Here is a 27,921-nt window from a genome sequence, read left to right as displayed (position 1 = left end):
CCTCGGCCTAGGCCCTTCCCTTCGCTCTGTCCAGGCACGCCTCCTCCTTTCGGTGTAGGCTCCGCCCCCTCGCTCTGTTCAGGCCCGCCCCCTTCTTCGACCAGGCCACGCCCCATCTCTGCGTAGGCCCCGCCTCCTTCCTCTGTCTAGGCTACCTATCCAAGCCCGCCTCCTTCCTCGGCCTAGGTCCCGCCCCTCGCTCTACCCGGGCCCTCTTCCTTTCTAGGCCTAGGTCACACCTCCTGGCCCGGCCCAGGCCCGCCTGCTTCCTCGACATAGGCTCCTCCTCCTTCTCGTTATTGGTCAAGACTCTCGTCCCGCCCAGGCCAGCCTCCTTCCTCTGCCTCCTAGGCCCCACCCCTCGTTCGTCCCGGGCCCGCCTTCTTCCTCTGCCTTGGCCCCGCCCAGACCCGCCCAGACCCGCCCCCTTTCGGGGCCTCCTAGGCCCCGCCCCCTCTCGGCCTAGGCCCCGCCCCCGGCGACCCCCCTTAAGGATCCGGCCGGACGTGCCCCGCCCCCGCCGTCGCGCGGCGCAGACGGCGGAAGCATGGAGGGCGAGAGCACGTCGGCGGTGCTGTCGGGCTTTGTGCTCGGCGCGCTCGCCTTCCAGCACTTCAACACCGACTCGGACACGGTGAGCCGGGGCGGGGGCGGGTGGCCGCGCCGCCTCGGAAGCGTCCCCGCGCGGGCGCGCCCTTCCCGCCGGCGCGGGGTCCCGGCCCGCGAGCCCCGGGGCGCCGTCGGGCAGCGGCCGCCTCGGGAGCCCGCCCTGGCGCCGCTGGGCTCGGGCGTGCGCGGGCGGAAAGTTGGCGGGGCTGCCCCGTGCCCGCGAACTCCCCAATCTCCCGCTCCTCTGCTCCCCGCTCCCCCGCTCCTCTGCTCCCCTGCTGCCCCCTCCCCGCTCCCCCCTCCCCGCTCCCCGCTCCCCCCTCCCCGCTCCCCGCGACCGCGCTTCCCGGTGCGGCAGCTGCTGTGCGCGGTGCAGGAGTTGGGTGGGTCGGAGGCAGCAGGTGTTGCATGCTCCGGCCAGGGGCATCCTCTTTTGTGCCGGGGTGAGCGGGGACGAAAAGTTTGTGTCGGGTTTGCTTCCGTAGCGGATTAAAGCGAAAGCGCTTGGCTAGCAGTGCTCTGATGATCAGGTATTGCACTTTATGCTCTTTCACCCTCCACCCGCCCCCCAGACTTAGAACTTCTGGGGGAATTCGTGAAGTTGCTTATTTTCCAAAACTTTCAATTTTAGGAAATTCAAAGCAAAGCTCGGAAACATTGAGCCCCCAAAGTAGTGCTAGGGTAAGGGCTTAGACGGTTGCACACAGTGGTTTTTTTCAGAGGGAAGAATGAGTTTGCAGAAATAAACTCCATGATTTAAAAATATTTCTACCGTTGTTTAGCAGTGTTTATAATGGCAGTGCATACGCGGGCATATTTGGTGTGTGTGGGGGGGCGGGGAACCCACTCTGACTTGCTTAGGGCTTGCTCCTGGCTCTGAGCTCAGGGGTCACTCCCGGGGACCATTTGTGCTGCTGCGGGGGGATTGAACAGTGTCGGCCTCGTGCAAGGCAAGCACCCTGTCCCCTGTATTAAGGCTCAGGCCAGAAATCGTTGTTATTCCAATTGTGGTAACACTAGAATTGATGTCATTCATATACTCAAGGTTTGTTTTGTTTGGGGGTCACACCTGCCTTTGCTTGGGGCTTACTCCTGGCCAGTACTCAGGAATTACTCCTGGCAGCCTCTGGGAGCCATACAGCTTGAGGATGGCCACTTGCAAGACAAATGCTCCATCTGCTGTTCTCTCTCTCTCTCTCTCTCTCTCTCTCTCTCTCTCTCTCTCTCTCTGGCCCCATGTATACACTTTAAATAACATTGTAGATTGACATCTGACATACAACAAGTAGATGACAAGAAACGTGTGTAACTGGGCCAAAGAAATAGCGTAGCTGCTCAGCGCTTGTGTGGCATGCAGGAGACTCAGGTCTCATTTTCAGCTGGGAGCACTACTGGGCATGTGTCCCCCCTCCGAGAGCCCTCATATGTATCTTTGGAAATTACTTTGGAATGTCTTTGTATAAGCAGAAACAAATGTGTCTGTAAGTAATTCCCTTAGCCTTGGAGGATTTCCCCTTTTGCAGTTTTTCTCTGCTTCTTTTCATTTAACTGCTCATGTTTTCCCGATTACACTGGGAGTGTACCTGTTCTTTCTTTTGTGTACTTGCCAACTGGGAGCGGAGTGGAGCGATAGCACAGCGGGTAGGGCGTTTGCCTTGCATGCCGCCAACCTGGATTCGATTCCTCCATCCCTCTCGGAGAGAGTATCCCGCCCTCACGGCAGAGCCTGGCAAGCTCCCCGTGGCGTATTCTATGTGCCAAAAACAGTAACAACAGTTCTTACAATGGTGACGTTATTGGTGTCCGCTCGAGCAAATCGATGAACAATCGGATGACAGTGTTACAGTGCTATAGTGCCAACTGGGAGCACAATTGCATATACAAGGTGAAAAACTTCGGCTAGATTGGTTGGTTCGGTAACTGAATGGTAATTCTTTTTTTTAATTTTGTTTTGGGGCCACAGCCAGCAGTGCTTAGGTCTTCCTGCTGGCAGGGCTCTGGGGATCATGTGGGGTGCAGGAATTAAACCCAGGTCTACCACATGCAGGAAAGGCCCCTTGCCCACTCTGCTACCTCTCCGGCTCGGTAACTGAATGGGAAGTTTTCACATTTATTTCATGTGTTGCTTATTTTCATTCACTAGGAAGGATTTCTCCTTGGAGAAGTGAAAGGTGAAGCCAAGAATAGCATCACTGATTCCCAAATGGATGACGTTGAAGTCATTTATACAATTGGTATGTGGTTTATTTCTGTGTTCCCTAATTTTGGGGTTTTTTTTAGTTCATTCTGAAAGGGATCAGCTTAAATTTTTAATTGTTAAAAAATACAGGGCCTTAGCACCTGCATTGCAAACCATAATGCATAAAAGGAAGGGGAGAGAGAGCAAGAAGGAAAGTGCCTCCCATAGAGGGAGGCTGGGGGGGGGGGTTAGGGGTGGGGGTGGGGGGATGGTGATGGGGAAACGGGGGACATTGGTGGTGGGAAATGTACACTGGTGGAGGGACGGGTGCTGGATCATTGTGTGACTGAGACCCAATGATGAACAGCTTTGTAATGGTCTATCTCACAGATATCTAATTAAAAAATTTAAAAAACAAAACAGAGCCAGGTATTAGGAGAGCTGTGCATTTGTGCGGACCTGAGTTTGCTGCCTGACTGGTGGGGGGGCGGAGATAAAGTTTAGTTGGAAAATTAGATTTTTTAATTTATTTGCGGGAAAGGGGAGCTGTTTTGGGCCACCCCAGCAATGCTTGGGGCTCCGGGCTCTACACTCAGGAATTACTCTTGGCAGTGCTTAGGGCCCCACAAGGGATGCTGGGGTTCGAACCCTGGTTCCCTGCGAGCAAGGCAAGCACCCTCCCCGCTGTGCTGTCACTCTGGCCCCCTGCTGCTAGGAATCTTAATACACTGTTTCAGTTCTCTGTAGACATTTGCTAATTGTTTCTGTGGCCCTGTTCCGCTCCTGCCCAGGCAGCCAGGTTGGTCTGGCTCTTCATCTCCGTTCACGGCTGTATGACGTATGAACAGTGCGTTGTATCCTCTGGGAGGGTCCCCGAGGCCTGGAAGGCAGAGGAACAAGAAGCTTTATTCGTCCTCACTCTACACTGCGCTGTGGGTCAGGGCCTTGAAGCCTCAGCCCAGAACACGGCGGTGACCATATTTACACTGTGTAGCTGCCTCCCAGCGTGCGCGGAAACAGCGTCAGTTAAAGCAAGCAGGCTGACGGTGATCCACGGTTATGCAGAGCACTGTGCACGTGTGAGGGGAAGAGATGTGGTCGCAGACATAGGATCAGATATGAAGGACATGATTTCTCTGACGTTGCTGGGGGGGGCGGTCAGAGCACATCTTTTTCTGGTGGGGAAGGGAGCACACCCAGCGGTCAGGTCTTACTCCTGCCTCTGTGCTCAGGGATCACTTGTGGGATACCTGGAATCGAACCCAGGTTGGCCACATACAACGTGCCAGCCGCTGTACTATTCTCTGGTCATCAGAGCACACTTTTTTTTTTTAATTCTTTTATTGATTCACCATGTGGAAAGTTACAAAGCTTTCAGGTTTAAGTCTCAGTTACACAATGCTCAAACACCCATCCCTTCACCAGAGAGCACACTTTTATCATAGTGTCAATCCGGGTGGCTGCTGGCAAAACCCGGGGCTGCCTGGTGAGCACAGGTGGGTGCGTGGCCTTCTCGGGGCAAACGCTCTCACTCTTGTTGGCCCAGCGTATAGCGTGAGGCTGAAGTTTACCAGTGCGGTAGCGTTAGTCTCTGCGAGGCCAGGTGTGGCATTCATCTCTGCCCAGCTCCTGGAAGGGGCCGCAGACATCCTGCCTCTTGTTCCCTGCTGTTACCAACTTGCCCGCTGCCCTCCCAGGACAGTGACTTTAGGTTAACTATACATCAAGATAAGGCATTTCTGAAACCAAAAGAATGTTGTTGTAGGTACCAGGGGAACAAACCTGCCGTTTAAATTGTGCTGATCACATACAAAGGCAAAAGCAGCAGACTGCAAAACGTTTGAGGAATGGGTAGTACGAGATATGTCCTAGCAAATTATTTTTCAGAATGATTAAGCTGTCGTATTTTGTTTGCCACTTTGGGGGGGTTGTTTGTTTGTTTGTTTGTTTGTTTGTTTTTGCAGTTCCTAGGGTGAGACCCGAGGCCTCACGCATACATACATGTGAAGTATACATTCGGCCACTGAGCCACAGCCCAGGCGTCACTGTCTTTCTCTTTAGAATGTTACAAGTGGAAGTGTATCGGCTTACAAATGTATGTGTGTAAACATGCTTGTGTAAACTGAATTTAGACTGACCCACCGCGCTAGAGTGGCCTTTGTCGCAACCACTCTTGATTTCATGATTTGTTGTTTTTTTTAACTCAACAAACGCAGCCATAGAAAGCAGGTAGGGTGCTTGCCTAGCACGTGGCTGACCCGGCGTCACCTCCTGGCATCCCATATGGTCCCCCAAGCCCACCAGAAATGATCCCTGAGCACTGCTGGGTGAGGCCCCAAAACAAACCAACAAAATGCACATATCCGCCGGAGAGCACAGTGGACTGGCATGTGTCCCCGCATGCTGGCTGGCTCCCTTGGTTCCCTGAGCACAGAGCTGGGAGAAGCCCCCCCATACCAGTGGCGTGGCTGGAAAGCCACACAATGCAGCAGGACACACAGGACACTCAAGTGCATGTGTTTCATTTACACACGGAGTATCGTGATACAGAGAGCCCAGTATCTGCCTAGATATTAGTGTGGAATCCTTTATGATCTAGCTCGTCATTCTTTCCCACCGTGGGGGTGTGCTATCAGTTCCTTCCCCGGCTCTGAATGACTGTGTTTTTCTGTTAATCAGAAACAGTATCGTGCCATACAGTTATCAGTTAGACTAGTGAGAGCAGCAGCCTGATGCACCCAAAGCCAGACACCGTCACGTGGCCTTTAGCCAGACGGGGAGACTTTTGGAGTGACCCAGAGCGCCCGGCTCTCATCTCTGCCAGCCCCTTTGCTGCAGGAATTATATAAACAGGAGGACGAGGAGTCACTTGAAACTGAACCATCTCTTAAAACATAAGACGTGGGTCTTGGAACAGAAGAGGGTGGGACTTTTGAAAGAAAAGGAATTTCCGGGACAGAGGGCTCCACTCCAACTTTCCGTGTGTTTCCTCCAGTGTGCTTTGCACTGTGTCTGGGGCCGTGAAAGGTGAGAGGAGGTCCTGCCGCTGTCCTCATAAGTTTCACCCCTGCAGAGCAGGGAGTGGGCGGAGGGGTTCGCTTCTCGGGGTTTTGTGTTTGGCCACACCACCACACCACGCCCGTGCGGCACCTTCTCTGCAGTGGGACCTCCCCACCGCAGCACCTAAAACCTTTCTGGGCCACCTCAGCCCTGCTTCTGAGTGCCAGAACCACTCCTGGGAGCTCTCGGTGAAGCTCAGGGCTGTGCCTGGCTGCCCGGGTAGGACCCGGCCCGGCGTGTCCTCCACTTGGTTCTGTCCCCCGCCTGGCCGCCTGGCCTTCAGAGGGGCTGGCCGGGAAGAGTCCAGTACCCGTAGCCACGCCACAACATTGTTTTATGCGCTTTTTGTGTTACATCTTCCATTCTCCACACCAGTATACTTCCGGTGCTCCAGTATTTTCTCGTATCATTCAGCAGCATTTCATTGTATTATTGATAGGGGGGGGGGATCTATCCCAGTGTTTAAGTGGCAAGAACGAGACATGACTTGAGGACCCGCTATATTTGCAGATCTTCTTTCTTTGCTTTGCTCGGAGGCTTTCCAAGAACCTGCCCTCGAGGGCAGAAGGCGCTGTGTGCTTGGCAGCAGACCGGCTGTTTCCGCAGGGTTATTTCTGGCAGGGACTGATCCGGGAAGGACTTACATTTGCCATCGGGACAGCGTCTAGGATAAAATCTGATGAGAAGACAAAGCATCAGACAAAGAAGCCAGTGGATGCTTAATAATAGAATGAAATTTTACCCGAGAGGGAGGTGAGGGGAGAGGAACTTAATAAGGATGAGGACTGGGTGTTTGCAAAGTGGGGGGGGGGGGAAAGGATCTTACTCATTTCTAAATTTTAGAGCCTAGCATAGAGCACATAACTGACATTTACTAAATACCTGCCATTGAGGCCAAGCATTTTCATTTTTTCATTCAAGCATCGTACTCCCAAGTAGAAGTGCAGTCTATGTTTGGTGGTTATTAAAACTCAGTATCGGGGGCCGGAGTGATAGTATAGCGGGAAGGGTATCTGCCTTGCATGCTGCTGACCTGAGTTTGATCCCCGGCATCCTATATGGTCCCCGAGCACCACCAGGAGTAATTCCTGAGTGCAGAGCCAGGAGTAACCCCTGAGTATCGCGGGGTGTGACCCCCAAAACAAACAACACCAATAACAACAACCACCACCTAAATATTGGTGTCCGGCGCTGAGAGATAGCCCTGGGCAGGATGGGCAGTGAGTCCAGGCTTTGTCTGTGTGCCAGGAGGACTGTGTGTCCCCAGTACTACCAAGAGTGGCCCAGCCTCGGAGCACAGCCTCGGGAGTAACCCCTGAGCACCACCGGGGGTGGCCCCCAAACAAGAGCAACAGTGGGAAAGGAGGTAGAGAATTTTGAAAATGAATAAATAAGGGAAAGTGTGTGAAGATGATGGTTGCTTTTCCTAGAGGTGAAAACACTTGATATTTGACTAAAACTTCTTCCGAGATGGGTGTTTGGTTTGTAGCTGTTGCATCCTTGAAACGACTGTTGTTTGTTTGTTTCCATTTTGATAACATTAGAGTAAAACTTTTATTTTTTAATTTTTTTTTATTATAACATTGTGATTGCTCAGATTGCCTGTAATCCAGTTGTTTCAGGCATGAAATGTTCCCGCACCAGCCTGCCACCAGGGTGACCTTCCCTCGGCCAGTTTCCAGCCATCTCCCAGCCTGCCCCCTGCAGGCACAAATGAACAGACTTCCTATCATTCGTTACAACAGAAAGACAAATGGAATTTTCCAGACTGAGAGCAGTGAGAGTCAAGTTTGTTATCATTGTAGTAGCTCACGATGATGTCACTAAAGTCATTGTCTGAGGATTTCTGGGTCTGCTTGGTGCTAGCTGAGCCTTCTGTGTTATTTATTTATTTATTTATTTATTTATTGCCTTTTCGGGGTCACACCCAGCAATTCTCAGGGGTTGCTCCTGGTCCTGCAGTCAGGAATTACTCCTGGCGATGCTTGGTTGGGGGATCGAATGCCAGGGACCAAACCCAGGTCGGCTGTGTGCGAGGCAGATACCCTGCCCGCTGTGCTGTCGCTCCAGCCCTGCCGTCTGTGTTACTGTTCAGGCTCCTGGCGCCTGGGTTCTTCTCTGCAACTGTCCCCCAGGTTTGCTCTGGTGCCGCCGGGCTGACAGTGCTGTGAAACCTGGAGGCCCGGGAGCTATAGACCCGGAACTATTTGCTGGCTTGGCAGTTTGATGAGGTTCAGTTGTGGTGCTGGGCTGATTCTCCGTTGCAGGGTGTCGGGTGTGGCTGTAGGCTGCTGGGCCTTCAGGCAGAGGGGGAACCCCACCCCCCACTCTGAGAAGGCCCGGAGCTCTCGGCCCCGACCTGTCTACCTGGGAAGATTCAGCGGTACCATGTTCCTTTGGAGATGTGGCGCTGGGCCATTCTTCTGCCGGCAAGATGGAGGGTGGCAAGAGTAAGGCGTTGGGGGCTGGAGCGACAGCACAGCGGGGAGGGCGTCTGCCTTGCATGCGGCTGACCCGGGTTCAATTCCCAGCATCCCACATGGCCCCCCGAGCACTGCCAAGAGTAATTCCTGAGTGCAGAGCCAGGAGTAACCCCTGTGCATTGCCAGGTGTGACCCAAAAAGAAAAGAAAAAAGAGTAAGGCTTTGGAAACAAATTAAAATCCAGCTTTTTTGCCATGCTGGGGATGGGGCCCAGGGCCTCACATGTAAAGGGCATTAGCAACTTCAACCTGACTTTTATTTTGCCTTTTTTTTTTTTAATGTAGGAGTACTGGTATTTATTCAGCCATTGATTAAGCTGATTGAATTGGGCATGAACTCCGATTTTTTTTTTTCTTTTTGGGTCCCACCCAGTGATGCACAGGGGTTACTCCTGGCTCTGCACTCAGGAATTACTCCTGGCGGTGTTTGGGGGACCACATGGGATGCTGGGGATCGAATCCAGGTCAGCCACGTGCAAGGCAAATGCCCTCCCCACTGTGTTATCACTCTGGTCCCTATTTTGCCTTATTAAGCCCATTTGGAGGAATAAAACACAGCATTCAGGCTCTGAGTTTGAGTTCTGGTCTGCCGAGGTTCAAGTGCGCCCCTTACGTCTCAGCTGCCTCGTCCTTAAAAGAAGGCCCCACGTGTGCATCTGCCTCCTAGGTTTGTTGTGAGGGTAACTGTGATGTGGCAGGGGTGTTGCTCAGCGGGAAAAAATGCAACAGAAATGGCAAGGGAAAGAGCCAGGCAACGAGATTACAGGCGTGAGCTGCCCGACGGGTGTGATTCCGAGCAGGAATGTAATCAGGACTGAAACTCTTTTTGTTTTTCCAGACATCCAGAAACACATCCCTTGCTATCAGCTTTTTAGGTAAGTAGTAAGAGCACCCGAGTGAGTCACTATTAAAATGAACTCTTCGCAAGTCAAATCATTTTTAAACTTTAGTTTTGTTTGGGGGCCACACCCAGTGATGCTCAGGGGCTCTCCAGGCCGTGCCCGGGGAACCTCGTGACATCTCGGGTTGAACGGCAGCATCGACATGCAGAGCACAGGGCCCCTTGGAGAGCCGCCTCTCTCGAGTGACTCTTCGTCATACTGACAGACTGTCTGATTGCAGTTCCACACGGTGGTATCAGCTGGAATGAAAGGGCTTTTTTAAATAAATTCGGGGGCCAGAGTGTTCAGACTGCAGGTAGATTGCTTGCCTTGCGTGCAGCTGACTGGATTTGCTCTCTAGTATCCCACACAGTCCCCCAAAACCCAACAGTGAACCCTGAGTCAGAGCCGGGAGTAAGCCCTGAGCATGGCCAGGCCTGGCCTCAAAAAGAAGGGGGAAAAAAATCTATGCAAAATAAACCAGACCCTGAAAATTCACTTCTCATTTCAACTCTGTCTCCTTGTCCTTTCCCTGCCGTTATATATGCTGAGTTCAGTTGGTTTCCTCTGCCCTCCCAGGTACTAATTGACCCCGAGGGCTGCATTGTGCAGGGGTGCGGGTGATTTTTCTGCCGGACCGAGCAGTCCCGAACACGCAGAGCTGGGCCCTCCGCACAGACGCCTGCCCTCTGCACTCTCCCTGGCCGCAGCGCACAATGTTTGGGCGGTGCTCAGGGCTCCTCCTGGCTCTGTGCTCAGAGATCGCTCCTGGCGGGCTCAGGGAACCATGAGTACCCGGGATCAAACCCAGGTCTGCCGTGGGCAAGGCAAGCACCCTACCCTCTACTATTGCTCAGTCCCAATTTTATTTTTAAATTTTATTTATTGAATCACTGTGAGAGCAGTTACAAAGCTTTTGGGTTTAAGACTTGGTCATACAATAATGAAACACCCGTCCCTTCACCAGTGCACATTTCCCACCACCAACAACCACAGTATACCCCCCATTCTACACCCTCCTCCTACCTGTGTGGCAGATGATGTCCACATTACTCTCTCTCTACTTTGATTATATTCAATATCTCACCACCGTACCCTCCATTGTTCTTTGAGATTTTTTTTTCCAACACTGAGATCTGTTCAAAAGGCAACATTAGACACTTTGTTTTCTATTGCTGGTTATGAATAGCCACAGGCGCATGATTTTGGAATTCTGGAATTTTAATAGTTAAATCTGGAGGGATTTCTGCCAGAAGCCGCTGGGTTCCGAGATTTGTTTCTGAGTCTCTGGGATCATGGCTGTTCAGCAACTCAATCAGGGGTCCAGAGAGACCGTTGGTGGTCAGCTATTCAGGGTCTCGTTGGGGCGGTGGAGGACAGGGGCCGACCCCACCCCCATCCCGTGAGGCCCAAACCTGTCTGTCCATTGGCCTCTGAAAAATGGCGGCCCCCAACCCGCCAAGGGGAAAAGGCGGTGGATCAGCACCTTTTCCCACATGGGCTGGCCCCGGGGCCGAAAACCTAATTTGGAGTCCAGACGCATTTCTACTGAAAGCCACTGGGTTCCGAGATTTGTTTCTGAGTCTCTGGGATCGTGGCCATTCAGCAACTCAATCAGGGGCCAGAGCCCCATAGTTTTTGATCACAAAAATAAATGCGTTCTTAAAGGGTAATTGTCAGCCAGAGAGTAAAAACAATTTAAAGATTTGTCTGAATGTTGCAGTAAGATTTTCTTTCTCTTGTTTTTGATTTTTGGGCCACAGCGGGCAATGCTCAGGGCTTCCTCTTGGTTCTGCATTCAGGAGTCGCTCCTGGCAGGGCTCGGGGGGCCATGTGGGGTGCCAGGAGTTGAACCTGGGCCAGGTGCTGCCTCTCCCACCCCGAGTCACTCTGCACCTTAAGACCAGTGGAGGGATGCGCAGCAGACTCCCCGTCCAGCAGCGCCCTGTGCAGTAAAGGTGTGCCGGCCCTGCCCCAGCCTCGTCGTGGAGGTTCCACTGGCACACACTCAGCTGGGCATTCCTGAAAACTGCCCTTCAAGGACCCCAACTCGATGAAAATGTTCCCCCCGAAACTATAAAGGCAGCACGTGTGGCCAGGGCTGTGGCCTGGCGAGCAATTCGGTGTGTGGCTGAGAACCGGCTCGGTCCCGGGCACCACCACAGCCACCAGCACCTGGGGCTGAGGAGACGGGTCCGAGGGCTGGAGCGCTGGTGCTTTGCCCTTTTGTTTGGGGCCACACCCAGTGATGCTCAGGCGTTACTCCTGGCAGTGCTCAGGGAACCATATGGGATGCTGGAGATGGAAGCCGGGTCAGCCACGTGCATGGCAAGCGCCCTCCCCGCTGTACCTGCTTTGGGAGCTTTTCATCCCCAGCACCAAATGGTGCTCTGAGCACTCCTTGGGTGCTCCCCCAAACAATACATACCCCTGTCTGCACAGAGGATGTACACAAATATTATTGTTATATTCTCAGAGCTAGCGCTCAATCCATGCAAGGAAAGTGCTCTGCCCTGGAGCCACACCCATTGTCCTGGTCCCCCCCGTCCCCCCCTCCCCGGGCATCAGGGCCACCCTGTGCCCCAGGGGAAGCAGCTCAGCATCTCCGGCACTGGAGAGAGAAGTAAAGGCATCAGATCTTGTTAGAATTTTCTCCTTGGAACAAAGAGAGACAGTGGAAGGATCTGTTTAATCAGCTAAATATTTTTCTTCCTTTGGTAGCATTTTAATTTAGCAAACCCTACTTTTATTTGACTTGTTTGCCCTTTAAAATTTGTTTTTGTTTTTTGTTTTTTTTTTTTGTTTTATTCTTTTATAGAATCACCATGTGGAAAGTTACAAAGCTTTCAGGTTTAAGTCTCAGTTATACAATGCTCGAACACCCATCCCTTCACCAGTGCACATATTCCACCACCAAGAATCACAGTATACCTCTCCCCCTCCCCCCGACCTCCCCAGACCCCCAAGGTTTTTGGGTCACACTGGCAATGCACAGGGGTTACTCCTGGCTCATACACTCAGGAATTACTCCTGGCGGTGCTCGGGGGACCATATGGGATGCTGGGATTTGAACCTGGGTCGGCCGCATGAAATGCAAATGCCCTACCCACTGTGCTATTGCTCCAGCCCCTTGTTTTTTGTTTTTTTTGGGTCACACTCAGTGATGCTCAGGGGTTACTCCAGGCTATGCACTCAGGAATTACTCCTGGTGGTGCTGGGGGGGACCATCTGGGATGCCAGACATTGAACCCGGATTGGCCTCATGCATGGCAAACACCCCCCCCTCTGTACTATTGCTTCAGCCCTGCTCTTAAAATTTTTTAATGGAAAGTATATATTGCCAACTAGGATACATGTTTTTAGTTTTACAAAACGTTAATTTCAGAGCAGAGTACCACTGAGACCATATTAATGATGAATGCTATTTGTAAAGAATTTTGCATGATTCAGTTCATAGTGAAGAACCTCAGTAGACCTTAAAAGGAGGAGAATATTCTTTAGCTCCTGTCAGTGTAGGGCACTTATCTTACGCATGGGCAGCCTTGAGTGTGATCTTGGCTCTACTCTCTCCCCCTGTCTTCCCACATTTTGTCATTGGAGGGAAGAGAGAGCTGCAATTCGGTACTGTAGAATCTTTGAGAAGTATCTTTTTTGGGGGGGAGGGTGGAGTTTAGGGCATACCCAGTGGTGCTCAGGGTCTACTCCTTACTCTGCCGGGGATGGGGGGTGAGAGGGGTGGGCATCGGTGCCAGGGATTACGCAGGTCTACCACATACAGGTTTAGAATTGCCTTTACACTACAAAATGCTACTTCAAGAAATAAAAGAGGACATGAGGAAATGGAGATACATTCCCTGCTCATGACTGGGAGAATTAACACTATCAAGATGGCTATAGTCCCCAAAGCACTATACAGTTCCTATTAGGACATTTTTCAAAGAAATAGATCAAACGCCCCAGAAATTCATATGGAATAATAAACCCCCGTGAATAGCTAAAGCAGTCCTTGGGGAAAAGATGGGTGGCATCACCTTCCCCAACTTCAAACTATACTACAAAGTGGCAGTAATTAAAACAGCATGGTATTGGAATAAAGACAGACCCACAGACCAGTGGTATAGATTTGAATATCCTGGCACAGATTCCCAAGTAGATGATCACTTAATGTTTGATAAGGGAGTAAGAAATACTAAGTGGAGCAAGAAAAGCCTCTTTAACAAATGGTGCTGGGAGGCTGAGCAGCTACAAGCCAAAAAAATGAACTCAGACTCTTTCTAACACCAGGCATAAAAATTAGATCAAAGTGGATTAAAGACCTCAATATCAGACCTGAATCCATAAGGTACATGGAAGAAAATGTAGTTAGATACCTCTATGACACTGAAGCTGAAGGCATCTTCAAAGATGAAACACCACTGACCAAGCAAGTAGCGGCAAAGATAAACAAATAGGATTACATTAAACTAAGAAGCTTCTGCGGGGCTGGAGAGATAGCACAGCGGGTAGGGCGTTTGCCTTGCACGCGGCCGACCCGGGTTCAAATCCCAGCATCCCATATGGTCCCCTGAGCACGGCCAGGGGTAATTCCTGAGTGCAGAGCCAGGAGTAACCCCTGTGCATCGCCAGGTGTGACCCAAAAAAAGCAAAAAAAAAAAAAAAAAAAAAAAAAGAAGCTTCTGCTCCTCAGAAGAAATGGTGACCAGGATACAAAGACAGCCCACGGAATGGGAAAAAGCACTTACCCAATAACCAACTGATAAGGAGTTAATATCAAATTTATATAAGGCTCAGGTAGAGCTGTACAAGAAAAAACATCTGACCCTATTAAAAAATGGGGAGAAGAAATGAACAAAAACTTCCTCAAAGAGGAAATACAAATGGCCAAGTGACATATGAAAAAATACTCTACATCACTAATCATCGGGGAGATGCAAATCAAAACAGCAATGAGATGGAAAAAAAAAACAGCAATGAGATGTCATCAAAACAGCGTGATGTCACACCACAGAAACTGGCACACATCAAAAAGAACAAGAGCAACCAGTGCTGGTGTGGATGCGGGGAGAAAGGGACTCTCCTTCATTGTTGGTGGGAATGCCAGCTACTCCAGCCTTTTGGAAAACAATGTGGTCATTCCTCAGAATAGCTAGAAATTGAGCCTACATCTGGCCCAGCAATACCACTTCTAGGAATATACTCTGGGAACCCAAAAATGCACAGCAGAAATGCCATCTGCACTTCTATGTTCATTGCCACACTATTCATAAAAGCCCGAATCTGGAAACAACCCGAGTGCCCGAGGACAGATGACCGGGTAAAGAAACTGGTATGTCTACACAGTGGAATCCTACGTAGCCACCAGGGAAAAACGAAGTCATGAAATTTGCTTATAAATGGATAGATGTGGAGGGTACCAGGCTCAGAGAAATGAGTCGAAAGAAGAGACATAGAATGATTGCACTCAACTTGTGCGATATTAGTAAATAATATGAGACTAATCCCCACGAACAGTAGAACCAAGGACCAGGAGGACTGGTCCACGGATGGAAGCTTACCAGAAGTGCAAGGGCAGGGGTTGGCAGTTAGGATAGAGAAAGGATCACTGTGACAGTGATAGTTGAAAATGATCACCCTGGACAAGAACTGAGTGCTGAAAAGAGGTAGAGGGATATACTTGAAGACCTGCCAGTACCTGTATTGCAAACCCTAGTGCAAACCATAAAGGAGAGAGACAGTGAAGGAGAATGTCTGCCATCGAGGCAGGCGGGGCAAGGGGGCGGGAGGGAACCGGGACACTGGTGCTAGGAAATGTGCACTGGTGAAGCAACGGTGTTGGAACCTTCTGTGACTCGCACCCAATCATGAACGGTTTTGTAACTAGGTATCTCATGGTGATTCAGTGTTTTATTTGAAACATTTCAAATAAAAAATTGCTTTTCATTCTCAGTCTTTGACATTCTAATGATAGAATAAGCAGTAATCTAAACCGAAGAAACTGACAACTCCTAAATGGCTTCTTTTCATTTGAGAGCTTTTTTTTTATTAGCAATGAAGAAATTATTTTTGTGACTATTTCATTATATAAAACATGCTCTTTTGAATTTTTTTAAGTTTTAATAAGTAAATTGGGAATGAATTGTGGTCTGCTTGTGTCAGTGTAAAAATACCTATGTCGCTTTTGATTTTATTTGGGGGAGGGTCACACTTGGTGGTGCTTGGGGCCACACTCTAGGCTGAGGACTCAGGTTGCTTCTGGCTGGTGCCTTGGGAACCGTTTGGTGCCCGGGGTTGAGTTTGGTACTCTCACATGGAAAGTCCATGCCCTGAGCCTTGGAGCTCTCTCCCCGGCTAAGTGCCTAAATTTAACGGATTGTTTTAGTTACCAAAAGAAACCACACACACACACACACACACACACACACACACACACACACACACACACATTTTTATCTTGAAGTTAATTCATTCTTTTTATTGTTTATAGACCTCATATTTGTGTTTAAAGTTCATTTGAAAGATTTCTCTAGAACATTGTCTGACAAACAAAAGGTTTATGGGTCTGGGTTAGGAGTATCTAAAGTCAACAGTCCGAGTGAAGGGGCCGGAGAAATAGTATAGTGGGTCGGGTGCTTGCCTCGCACCACATGGTCCCTGAGTCCCACCAGGAGTAGCCCCTGGGCGCAGAGCCAGGAGTAAGCCGTGGGCACTGCAGGGCTGGGGAGGTGGCTTAGCGGGGTGACAGAATCCCTCGGTTCTGGTTCTGACACTGCTCAGTCCCCTCAGATCCCACCACAAGCACTGGGGATAGCTCTCAGGGAACGGCTGGGTGTGACCCCACCCAAACATAGCTAATGAAATCCATTGGTGTTTTTAGCGTATTTGAAATACTTTTAATTTTGACTTTTACAGCTTTTACAATTCTTCTGGTGAAGTAAATGTACAAGCACTGAAGAAAATACTATCACGTGCTAAAACGGTATTATCTGACTTCCTTTTGGTACAGTATATATGATTTTCAGCTCCTAAAATCCATGCTATTCTTTGACAGAACTTTTACATTTACCCTTATACTGTCTTACAAAACAGGTGAGAAACGCCTCATTCCTTCCAAGTTGAAAGGGTTACACTGAAAGCAAAGCTCACGAAAGGTGTTCATCTCAGTTGTGTGCACATGCGCGTGTGCACGAACACACACACACACACACAAACACACATCTCGAGATAGAGAACTAGTACAGAGGTTAAGGTGCTTGCTTGCACCCGTCTGGCCCCAGTTGGGTTCCAGCACTGCACATGGTCCCCTGAGCACCACTGGGTGTGGCCCCTAAATCAGAAAAGAAAAATTTCGTCTTGTTCCTCGACTACATTGATCTCTTTTTCTTTACATTCCTGTTATACCACTTTCATGTGCCATTTATCCGAGGGCTTAATCTGTTCATTATTTCACTTGATTCCCATCGCTATATTTTATTGCACCTAATTTGAATCTTCCATAGCACAGTGGGCCAGGTAAAGCTTAGTGAATGAGGGGCACAAGTGATAGTAGAGGGTAAAGCGTTTGCCTTGCATGCGGCTGACCTGAGTTCAATTCCTGGCATCCCATAGGTCCCCAGAGTACCACAAGGAGTAAATCCTGAGTGCAGAGCCAGGAATAACCCCTGAGCACCACTGGGTGAGACTCAAAAGCCACACACACACACACACACACACACACAAAAAGAGCCACTCTTGGGGCCAGAGAGACCGTCCCAAGGGTGGGAGCTTGTCAAGCATGCTGCCAGCTCAGGTTTGATCCCTGGCATCCCGTATGCTTCCCTGAGCACCGCCAGGTGTGACCTCAATACACAAAATTAAAATAAAATTATTAAATACTTATTAAATAAATTATTAAATAAATTATTAATAAATTATTAAATAATCAAAATAGATCCTCTGCCCTGCCAAAAAAACCCAGATTATTTTCTGTGTACCTTTTTTCCTCTTAAAAAGTTCAGTGACACATCAGAGTGTTAGTATAGCCGGTAGACATGTGGCCAACCCAGGTTCAATCCCCAGCTGCCCATGTGCTCTCCCCAGCACTGCCAGGTTTAATTCCTGAGTGCAAAGCCGGTAGTAACACCCGCACATTGCCCGGTGTGGCCCAAAAACCAGGGGAGAAAAAGCGTGGGAGAGGAGGTGGAGAAACAGTACAGTGGATAGGCCATTTGTCTTGCGGTGTCCAATCCTGGTATGATCCCTAGCACCTCATAAGGTCCCCTGAGCACTGTCAGGAGTGATCCCTGAGCACGAGCCAGGAATAAGCCCTCAGCACGGCTGGGTGTGACCCCCACCCGAATTTCTTTTAAAGCAAAATTGTAGGAAATTTTGAATTCCAATTTAATTTTGGGGCTTTCCCTTAATTGAGGTTTGGTTTATTTAAAATGTTTCTGTATTTTAAAAAAAAGGGAGGGGGGCTTATTGTTTTTGTTTTGTTTATGTCTTGTCTTTTTTTCCTGATGGGGTCAGGTCGGGCTGGGCCGGCCTAGCCTGCTCCGGCCTCCACTCTCAGGGGTCACCCCGCTCTTTCTTGCCTGGGGGGCCCTAGACAGTGCTCAGGGGGTAATGTGCAGTGCTGGGGAATCGAAACGGGATCAGCCGCAGCCTGGTGCTAGGCGAGCCTGACCTCCTACTCTCCTGCCACCAGAAATGGCTTCGCTAGAAACGAACAGATGTCACTTAATTTAAGTATAAAACAGTTACTGAAACGCAGGCAGGTCCGAACTGTTCCTGGCTCGGTGCTCGGAGGATTTTCAGGTAGAGGGTCTTGCTCAGCCTACCCCTCTGCTCTAAAGATGAAGCCCCCGGTACTGCTGGGCGTGGTGCTCAGGGCTTGGTCCTGGCTCTGTGTCAGCAGTGGGAGGGAACCACCCACTGTGCGGGGGATCACACCAGGGGCAGCTGCGGTCGAGGCAGGAGCCTTCAGCCCTGCCCTGTCTCTCCAGCCTTTCGGCAGCTCTCACTTTGTGTGGGGGTCACAAACACAAACAGCAATTCTCAGGGCCTGTCCCTGGCTCTCCACCACCAAGGGATCACAGTTGATGGTGCCAAGAGATTCAAGCCAGCGTCACCCACGTGCAAGGCAAGATGAAGATTTGAAGATAGCAAATCCCATTGCAAATAAAAAGAGAGGAAATGAGGAAGTTTTTCTCCCTCATCTTTCTGTAGTGAAGTTGAGGTAGCTCCGTAACTGGGAGGAAATAACATCTATAATAGCCTACATAATCTAAATGATCAAGAAAAGTCAGTATTTCAAGGCTCCCATTTTTTGTTGCTTAATAATGACGTACACAGTAATTGTAACCGCTGTCCATCTCCTATTTTCTTTCAGAATGTGGTCGGTTGGTACAAATTCCGTCGTCATTCAGACCAGATCATGACATTCAGAGAAAGATTGCTTCACCAAAATTTGCAGACATTTATTTCAACCCAGGAACTTGTTTTTCTGCTATTAACACCAAGTATAGTAACCGAGAGCCGCTCCACTCATCAGCTGGAACACGCCTTGTACAGACCGCAGAGAGGGTGAGTATGGCCGGTCCCTATCTTCAGCTAAAAGAAAAATAAACCCAGGGGTCAGAGAGAAAGTTCAGGGGGTAGGGCGCTTGCCTTGTTTGTGCCTGACCTAAGTTCAGTCCCCAGCATCCCGTTTGGTCCTCCGAGCACCGCCACGAATAATTTCTGAGCGCAGAACCAGTAGTGAGCCCTGAGTGTAGCCCAGAAAACAAAAAGAAAAATACACCCCAATATTTTTGTTATATTTTCTGCAGTTACCAAATACTTTCAGGTATTACTATATTGCGCTGGAGCGATAGCACAGCGGGTAGGGCGGTTTGCCTTGCATGTGGCCGACCCGGGTTCGACTCCTCCGTCCCTCTCGGAGAGCCCGGCAAGCTAACAAGAGTATCCCGCCTGCACGGCAGAGCCTGGCACGCTCCCCGTGGCGTATTGGATATGTCAAAAGCAGTAACAACAAGTCTCACAATGGAGACATAACTGGTGCCCGCTCTAGCAAATTGATGAACAACAGTGGACGACAGTGCTACAGTGCAGTGCATTATTGTATTGGATTATCACAATAATCCTCTGAAATCAGTCTATCAGTGCATGAAGTTGTACAGGATGCAGTTTCTTTTTCTCTCTCTCTTTTCGTTTTTTTTTGGGGGGCCACACACAGCGGTGCTTGGGGGTTACTCTTGGCACCCTGAGCTCACTCCTGGTATATGTTCGAGGGACTAGAGGGGAACGTGGGGATTGAACCTGGGTCAGCGGCATGTAAGGCCCCACTGCTCTGTATCAGTCCAGCCCAGGATAGCATCACTCCTCTCTGAGGCTGCCTCACCCCAGCCACCTGCAGTGTGCCCACCCGCCTGGCCGACTCTGGCTTTTCCCCGGTTCCCTCTCCCCACCCCGCCCCCGTGCCCACGGCTCTGTGGTCTGATTCACAGTTCTCAGGCTATTCCTCCATGTGTGACTCATACTTGTTTTCTTGAGGGGGAGGAGGGGCGGGCAGGGATCCCTCCAAGCAGTGCTCAGGGGCGCGGGACCGAGCAGTCCCGAACACGCAGAGCTGGGCCCTCCGCACAGACGCCTGCCCTCTGCACGCTCTCCCTGCCCACAGCGCACAACATGTGGGCGGTGCTCAGGGCTCCTCCTGGCTCTGTGCTCAGGAATCACCCCCGGCGGGCTCAGGGGACCCCCAGGATGCCGGGAATCAAACCTGCGTCAGCCAGCGCCAAGGTAAGCGGCCTCCCCGCTGTTCTTTCTCTCCGGCCCAGATAGGGCACGGCCTTGGAAGGACATTGGTCTCCGGTCACTTTGAATAGTGGGAAAGTAGTAAGGATTTTAGGGTTTTTGTTTTTAATTTTGTAGGGGAAGAGTAATCTCTGCGAATAGGTATACGATACGAAAGATACGAATCTTTGGCTTTAACTGTGTTTCTTTCTTTAGGCTTTTCCACAGGATCCCGTTAGTGGTGGCCAACCTGGGCATGTCGGAGCAGGTGGGCTATAAGACGGTGTCGGGCTCCTGCGTGTCCACGGGTTTCCACCGGGCAGTGAGGACACACAGGTGAGAGGCCGCCCCCGCCTTGCTCTCGCTCCCCTTCTGATGCCAACCTCCCCTGCATGGCTGCAGGGCCGAGAGGGAGGGAACGCCTGCACCCACACTGCTGTCTTTCTCCCTACCTTTGTGCCCTTCCCTCTTCCTGGTCCTTGGCGTCCTGGGGACACACACAGGGGGCTGTTGCAGCCCCTGAGGATCTAGAGTCTTTTCCACCTGAAATGTAAATGACCAGCCTTACAATGTTAACTGTTGTACTTTCCCCCCTAAGGCAGCAATTCAGATGAAAGACGTTAATGGTTAGTAAATAAGATCCCAAAGTGAGACTTGAGGGAGGGTGGGCTGGGGTGCGGGGAGCACCCCCTTGCTATGGGGCAGGCCTGGGTTCAATTCCTGCAGCACCAAAAAGAAAGGAAGTGGCCGAAGACACAGATACATCCAAGGTGCTGGGGCTTGAACCAGGATCTCCCAGACGCAAAAGCCTGCGTGACAGACCTTTGAGCTTTCTCCCAGGCTCCATTTTTAAAAAATATTTTAAGAAACAAAATGTCAAAAATAACAGATACTACACAGTATTTGTTAGAGTTTAAATTTTATAAAAATGAGCTACACTTGGGGCTGGAGCAATAGCACAGCGGGGAGGGTGTTTGCCTTGCATGAAGCCAACTCGGGTTCGATTCCCAGCATCCCATATGGTCCCCTGAGCGCTCCAGGAGTAATTCCTGAGTGCAAAGCCAGGACTAACCCTTGAGCATCGCCAGGTGTGACCCAAAAAGCAAAAAAATAAATATATAAAAAATAAAATGAGTTACAGACATTCCTCTGAGGCAATGCTCACTTTCTTCTACAGCTCTGCATTTTTTAAAGAAGATGGATCTTTGCAGGAGATACAAAAGATAAATGAAATGTATGCTTCTTTACAAGAAGAATTAAAGGTATGTTAAACGTCACTTATGAGTTTGCTGTGGGCTTCATAGAGCAGACTCTCGGGGGCCTGCGAGGTACCGCCTTCCCTCTGAGACTCGGCAGTGCCACGTGAGATCTTTTTCTTTACGAGACAGAGAAGGTGTGGGTGCCGTAGGAAGCCACAGTGAAACCACAACAAGACCTGAGGCTCCTGCTGAGTGGCGTGTCCTCTGTCCGTACTGCCTTAGCCAGAGGAGATCGTGGCAGTGGGCAGGAAATACTCGTGCCGAGGATAGGCGGGGAAGCAAAGAGTCGGGAACATGATATCTATTAATTCGCTCTCACTGGCCAGTTGAGTTCCCCTGGGAAGTGGCCGTCGGGGTGGGACTGCACATGCGGGCGCCGTGCGGGCCCCCGGGAGAAGAGAGGGAAGGAAGCAAGGGGAGCAGGAGACGGGCACTGCAGCCTGAGAAAGGAAGCGCGATGGTCAGCAGGTTGAAAGCGTTGGCTGGCTGGGCAGCGAGGAGCGGCCAGGCTGATGGGTCACTGAGCAGAGACCTGCCTTCCAGAGGGAGCTGGAGAGGGAGCTGGGGGGGTCAGGTGCTGTGGCCACCAGACTCACGGAGGGAACACAGAAACCGGGCTTGGTTTTCCTTTTTTTTTTTTTTTTTCCGCTTTTTGGGTCATACCCAGCGATGCTCAGGGGTTACTCCTGGCTCTGCACTCAGGAATTACTCCTGGCGGTGCTTGGGGGACCCTATGGGATGCCGGGGGATCGAACCCGGGTCTGCCATGTGCAAGGCAAACGCCCTACCCGCTGTGCTATTGCTCTGGCCCCTGGGCTTGGTTTATTTTATTTTATTTTTTTTTTTGCTTGCTTTTTGGGTCACACCTGGCGATGCACAGGGTCACTCCTGGCTCTGCACTCAGGAATCACCACTGGCCGTGCTCAGGGGACCATATGGGATGCTGGGATTCGAACCCGGGTCGGCCGCGTGCAAGGCAAACGCCCTACCCGCTGTGCTATCGCTCCAGCCCCTTGGTTTATTTTTATAGGCTGCAAATACTGCACTTGCAAAAATTAGTTCTTATTAATATGAGAATTTTAGAGGATAGAGAAATATCCAGAGTCAGGACCATTTTCGTGTTGCACATTCACTTTTCCCCTAATGCTTTTACACAGTTGACAGTGATGGGCACATAAGCATTCGTGTCATGGTTTTAAGGTTTTTTCCTCAATTTCTATTTTTTTTTTATTAAGATACCATAATTTACAAAGTAATTCCGAGCTGGGTTTTAGGCATGTGATGTTCTAGTCCCAGTCCCACCACCAGGATCAGCTTCCCTCCTCCCCTGCCCTTGTCCCCAGGCTCCCTCCCGCCCCCCATCCCCGCCCTCCCTGCCTCTCTGACAGGCACATGTTTAAGTTTGGGTGTTGGGGTTTGGCTCTCCAGCGTTAGGGGTGTTGACTGCGGCTTGTATAGAGCTGTGTACTCCTTTACACCACCAAGGCATGGGAACTATTTTTCCTTTTAACTTTACAGATCATAAAACAGTTTTCATTTGGCTTCATTGTCTCACTCTTTCTTACGGTGGGGTATCTCGTCGAGCAGTGTAGCAGGACTCTGGTAAAAGGACGAACGCGGTTAGAATAGGGGCTGCAGGGGTATTGCAGGCACCATAGTTCCAGAACTTTGTATCCCGTATCTGTGGCTTCGTGGGAACGTCCTGTGTGACCTGGTGAAGCCCTGGCTTCGAGTCCTCATACCTTGTGAAAAAAAAAAATTTTTAAATTTACTGATCAACATGCCAGTATTGTTTGGTTCATTTAATGTGCAGGTTGGCAAGGGGTTACAAGAGACAGCCAGCTGGGCAGACATCCAAAAAGTAAATGAAACCTACTTTTGATGTCATGCTAACTTAGAAGTCATGTAAATTTCTCTTATTTATATTCTCAAAATGAAACCAGAGTCAAAAGATTCTCGTACTTATTACTGCAGACACCTCGGCCAGTCGTATTTCCAATGCCGTTTCTCTTTCGGGAAGGAAAGTCTTTATCATTTTCTTTCCTAACAATGGAACAATTCTCATTTTCTTTTCTCTTTGTTCTTCTGACTTGGCTCAGTGCTCAGGGGTTTCTCCCGGTGGTACGTGGGGCACCAGGAGCTTCCGGGGGTCAGACTGGGCCCCGCCTGCGGGCGTGCACGGCAGTCCCCCAGCCGCCTCCCTGGCCCCCCGTTTCCATTGTTGTTTTTTGTCAGTTTCTTGACGTTACGTTGGCGGTAACTATGGCTCAGAGCACTGTCGTCGTTGCTGTGGCACAGGAGAGGGGTGGCACGCTGGGGATCTCGCCTGGGCCCCACGCGTGCAAGTCACGTGCTCTGACACCACACTAGCCCCATGGCACTGCATGCCTGTCTCAGTACGAGTCACGTAGGGTATTTTTTTAATGTATTATTGAGGAAATAACTGGTCGGATAAAGCTACGTGAGAATGGGAGGTTAACGTAGGCAGAAAGCATTTTATGGGCTGAGCGAATTGGTTCTTGGCGTCAGCATCCTCCCCCGCCAAGGAAGCGTTTTATTACCTATAGAAAACCAGGGCTTATTGTTAGTGAATTCTGGCAGGAAACGGTCAGATGAAATTGTAAAGGCAAGTAATATTCCACACCACAGAATTTATATTATTTGTGGACGGGGACCGTACCCAGCTTGGAATTTTATCCGTACCCTTGCGTGATTTTATTTTGCAGAGTATATGCAGGAAAGTAGAAGACAGTGAGCAAGCGGTGGAGAGGCTGCTCAGAGACGTCAACAGACTGAAGGGGGAAGTGAGAAAGAGAAGACGTGCACAGAGCGAAGAAGGTAAAGAGAATATTTATGCATCACTGCTTTGCGTGCTAAAGAAAACTGGAGTTTAGATGAGGCATCTGGTCTACCCGGTGGAGCTGTCCTTTATAAGATTAGAACGTAATGGTTTTTCTTTTCTTTTTTCTAGTTTCTACGGAAACTTATTTAGAAAGACATGAGGGGTAACAGAAAAGTGTGTACTCACTGGCCAATGAGTAGAGAACTGTTTCCAGAGTGGTAGTTGGCAAAGAAAGAGACAAGGAAGCGAGACAGGTGTTCACAGGAGAGTGAGGGCTTGAAGAACAAGCCAGAAGTAGTTGTTTAGTTAATCCCAAAAAAGACCGTGGTATAGTTACAGCAGTACTGTGCTGTTCTGTAGCATTGTTATTAAGGACTGTAATAGATTTGGGCCGAAGAGAGCAGGCAAAGTACATGCCTTGCACACAGCTGACCGGGTTCCGTCCCCAGCACCCTAGTTGGTCCCCCAGCCCTGCCAAAAGTAATCTCTGAGGGGCTGGAATGATAGTATAGTGGGTAGGATGTTTGCCTTGTACGCGGGCAACCTGGGCTTAATTCCCAGCATCCCATATGGTCCTCGGAGCACCGCCAGGAGTAATCCCTGAGCATCGCTGGGTATGACCCAAAAAGAAAAAAAAAAAAAGTAATTCCTGAGCACAGACCTGGGATCCTGGGATTAATCCCTGAGTATGGCTGGGTGTGCCCCCCCCCACAAAAAAAAAATAGAAGAGAGAGAGAGAGAGAGAGAGAGAGGGAGGGAGGGAGGGAGGAGAGAGAGAGAGAGAGAGAGAGAGAGAGAGAGAGAGAGAGAGAGAGAGAGAGACTGGAGTGATAGCACAGTAGGTAGGGCGTTTGCCTTTCACGCGGCCAACCCGGGTTCAAATCCCAGCATCCCATATAGTCCCCTGAGCACCTCCAGGGGTGATTCCTGAGTGCATGAGCCAGTAGTGACCCCTGTGCATTGCTGGGTGTGACCCAAAAAGCAAAAAAAAAAAAATTTAAAAGAGAGAAAGGAGGAAGGAAGGAAAAATAATTTAACGAATTTAATCTTAGAATACTGCCTATAAATTAGAATGAAGGATTATGCATGCTCTTTTTCCTTCGCTTACTGGATGAACGGTGTCGAGTTCCCGATCTCCCAACCCTTCCTCCCTTGCCCAGGAGAGAAGGCCGTGCAGGACGAGCCACGGGAGAACGTGTGGCTGTGCCAGGCCCTGCGGACGTTCTTCCCCGCCTGTGCGCTCCTGCACTCCTGCGTGCTCTCCCTGCGGAGCCGGCGGCTCAGGGCCGGCGCCTGCACCGCCGCGCACCCGCTGCCCGAGGCCGACAGCCTGACCCTGATGGTGGAGTGCCCCGACAGCCCCGACAGCCCCGACAGCCCCGACGGCCCCGACGGCCCCGAGCCCCGGCCGGCCAAGCGGCCAGCCCGAGAGGCCGGCGCCCCGTGGCGAGCAAAACGGGCCCGGCGAGGCCGAGTGAGCCCCCCGGACGCCAGCAGCAGCCCCGAGAGCGACGACGGGGACAGGCAGCCGGAGCAGGGCCCGGGCGGGGGCCGCTACCCGCACTCGCCCACCTTCTGAGGCTGCGCCCCACGCCTCCCACCCGGCTCCGTTATCTGCAGGACCTCCGCAACCCTCTCTAGCACATTTATTACAGAAAGCAGAAAGGACTTTTTTTTTATAAAACAGCTGGTTTTACAATTTACAACCCAAACTTTTTTTTTTTTTTGGTCCCTTTAAAAGCTGAAGTAACATTTTTATAAAAAAAAAAAAAAGTGTTTGGAATTAAAAGAAATCAACCTTATTTTTTTACAACAGAAGTCTAAGGTGAACGGTTTCATTTTTATTGAGATCACTAAGATTCCGACTCCCACGGTACCGAGCACAGACGGGAGTTACTGTCCGGGCCGAGACGCGTCTCCTCAGAACAGACCTGAGCGGGTCGGATGCCGGATACCAAGCGGGCCTGGGTTAGCCCTCGGTCAGGGGGCTGAAAAAGGGGGCACCAGAGCACCACTGCCACTCTAGCCCTTCCTGCTATTTCCCAAACCCCAAACACTTCCTTTTAAATGTATTTCATGAATACAGTATCAAAGTCAGGTTTGAGAGCAAAATCACACACCGCGAGGCAGAGGTCAGTGGGTAGGCAAGCCCCGGCCTTCTGCCCTGTGTGTTAATCCAGTGAGCCCGCTCACGCTGGCTCAGGGACCCTGGTGACCCTCCTTTCCTTAATGGTGAGTTGTCCGTGACGTTTATGTCAAATTAAACCTTTGCTTCACTGAGTGAACAGAAGGCTGAACACACACACTGACCGTTGTCTTTTCCTGTTACTTCTGGAGTGAACCTGCCCTGTGGCGGCCTGTGGTGTCTGTACAAGATGCGTTGGTTACCGTGGGTTCCTTATAAAGCCCACACAGTTCTCGGGATGATTCATGCAGGTCAGTTTCGGCTGGGATTGTTTTACTGTGTTGTACAGAGGAGGAAAACTGGGCCATTGGTCTGAACCCATTGTTTCTGGTGGTTCTGTGTGTCTGTGTGTGTCTGTGTTAGGAAAGGGGATGCCCAGCAGCGCTGGGGCTACTGCCAGCTCGGGGCTCAGGACCGTGCAGCCCCAGGAATTGAGTCTGGGCTTCTCCCATAGGCAGAGCTATCTCTGCACCCCTGAGCCCTTCAGAATAACCACAGCCACACCGAAGGTAGCACTTAGGATATTGTAGTTGAATGCAGTCTGGATGCACTGGTCAAGAATTGCAGTAGCAACACGTAGTCTATATATGTAAATGTCTTCTAAAATGCTTGAGGGTCGGGTGTTGTTGTTTTTTTTTTTTTTGGTTTTGGTGTCTTTGGTGGAGCTTAGGATAAACCGGGAGCTCCACACAGGCACGGCAAGTGCTTTACCGGTCACATCCCTCCCTGGACAGAACCAGGCTCTTCAGATGCTTATATACTTGTCAAACTGAAGTATAAAAGCTCTCCTCAGACAAGCTCAGTTCGCTGGGAACTTGTAAAGAGCTACGAGATGATTTAGCACATACTTTCGCACAATGATCCACCTGGGCTTGGGCCACACCTGGTGATGCTCAAGGGTTATTCCTGACTGTGTGCTCTGGGGTTGGGGCTTTGGAGGACCACATGCAGTCCAAAGTTCAAACTGGAGTTGACTGTGTCTGAGGCAGATGCTTTAACCCCTGTACTATCTCTGGCCCCTGATCTTTTTTGAGGTCAATGCTAAACTGAATCAAAGCAGCACATATAGGTCAGTATACAGATGCCTTATAACTGAGTTTGAGTATTCACCGAGAGGAGGAACAGGGACGTTATAGGGCATTTCCCCTCAATTTCTCTTCTTTGCGGTTAATCGTTGTGGTAGGATAATGACAACAGACTGTCTATGGACCAGTTTATTCCAAGAATGCTTGCCAGACTCGGACCAGCCCACAAACGGGAGGTTCTGGGACAGTACCACACTGCCTGCCACAGAACATTTTTAAAGAGCCACTGTCCCGTGACTCCACATGAGATGTATCAACAGGATGTGTCCCTTGTTCAAGCACTCCTCTTTCCTGCACTCATGTCCCTAAAATCCCCTTATCCTTATAAGAGAAGAATCTAGACCTAACAAAATTCCATTATCATCCCATCCATGTTTACTACTCTAATCAGTGGTGTATTATTTGTGAACCCCGTACAAGTGGCAACTGTACAGTGCTGATACACAGGAAATACGATATTAACATTCTAAATGTTTTGGTTCCGTTTGGAGAGGAAAATTCACCCCTAAAACACTTTTCAATTTCAAATTGTTAAGAGTTTAAAACCCTCAATGCATAGTCGGATTAAA

At 50.2% G+C, this 27,921-nt stretch overlaps 1 protein-coding gene across 1 annotated transcript; it reads left to right on the top strand.

The window, feature by feature from the left end:
• Positions 1-536: 536 nt before the first annotated feature.
• On the top strand, positions 537-27,856 carry ABRAXAS1 (abraxas 1, BRCA1 A complex subunit). Its single transcript, XM_055140736.1, has 9 exons — positions 537-634; positions 2,753-2,843; positions 9,169-9,205; positions 16,121-16,187; positions 18,579-18,772; positions 20,198-20,317; positions 21,159-21,243; positions 23,967-24,078; positions 25,243-27,856. Exons 1-9 carry the CDS (start codon positions 548-550, stop codon positions 25,659-25,661), a joined length of 1,212 nt encoding a protein of 403 aa, XP_054996711.1. The 5' UTR covers positions 537-547; the 3' UTR covers positions 25,662-27,856.
• Positions 27,857-27,921: the final 65 nt, after the last annotated feature.

Source organism: Sorex araneus, chromosome 5 (assembly GCF_027595985.1).
Source record: "Sorex araneus isolate mSorAra2 chromosome 5, mSorAra2.pri, whole genome shotgun sequence".
Taxonomy (NCBI): Eukaryota; Metazoa; Chordata; class Mammalia; order Eulipotyphla; family Soricidae; genus Sorex; species Sorex araneus.
The sequence above is the reverse complement of the archived record's forward strand: the minus strand, read 5'-3'. Positions and strand labels throughout refer to the sequence as shown.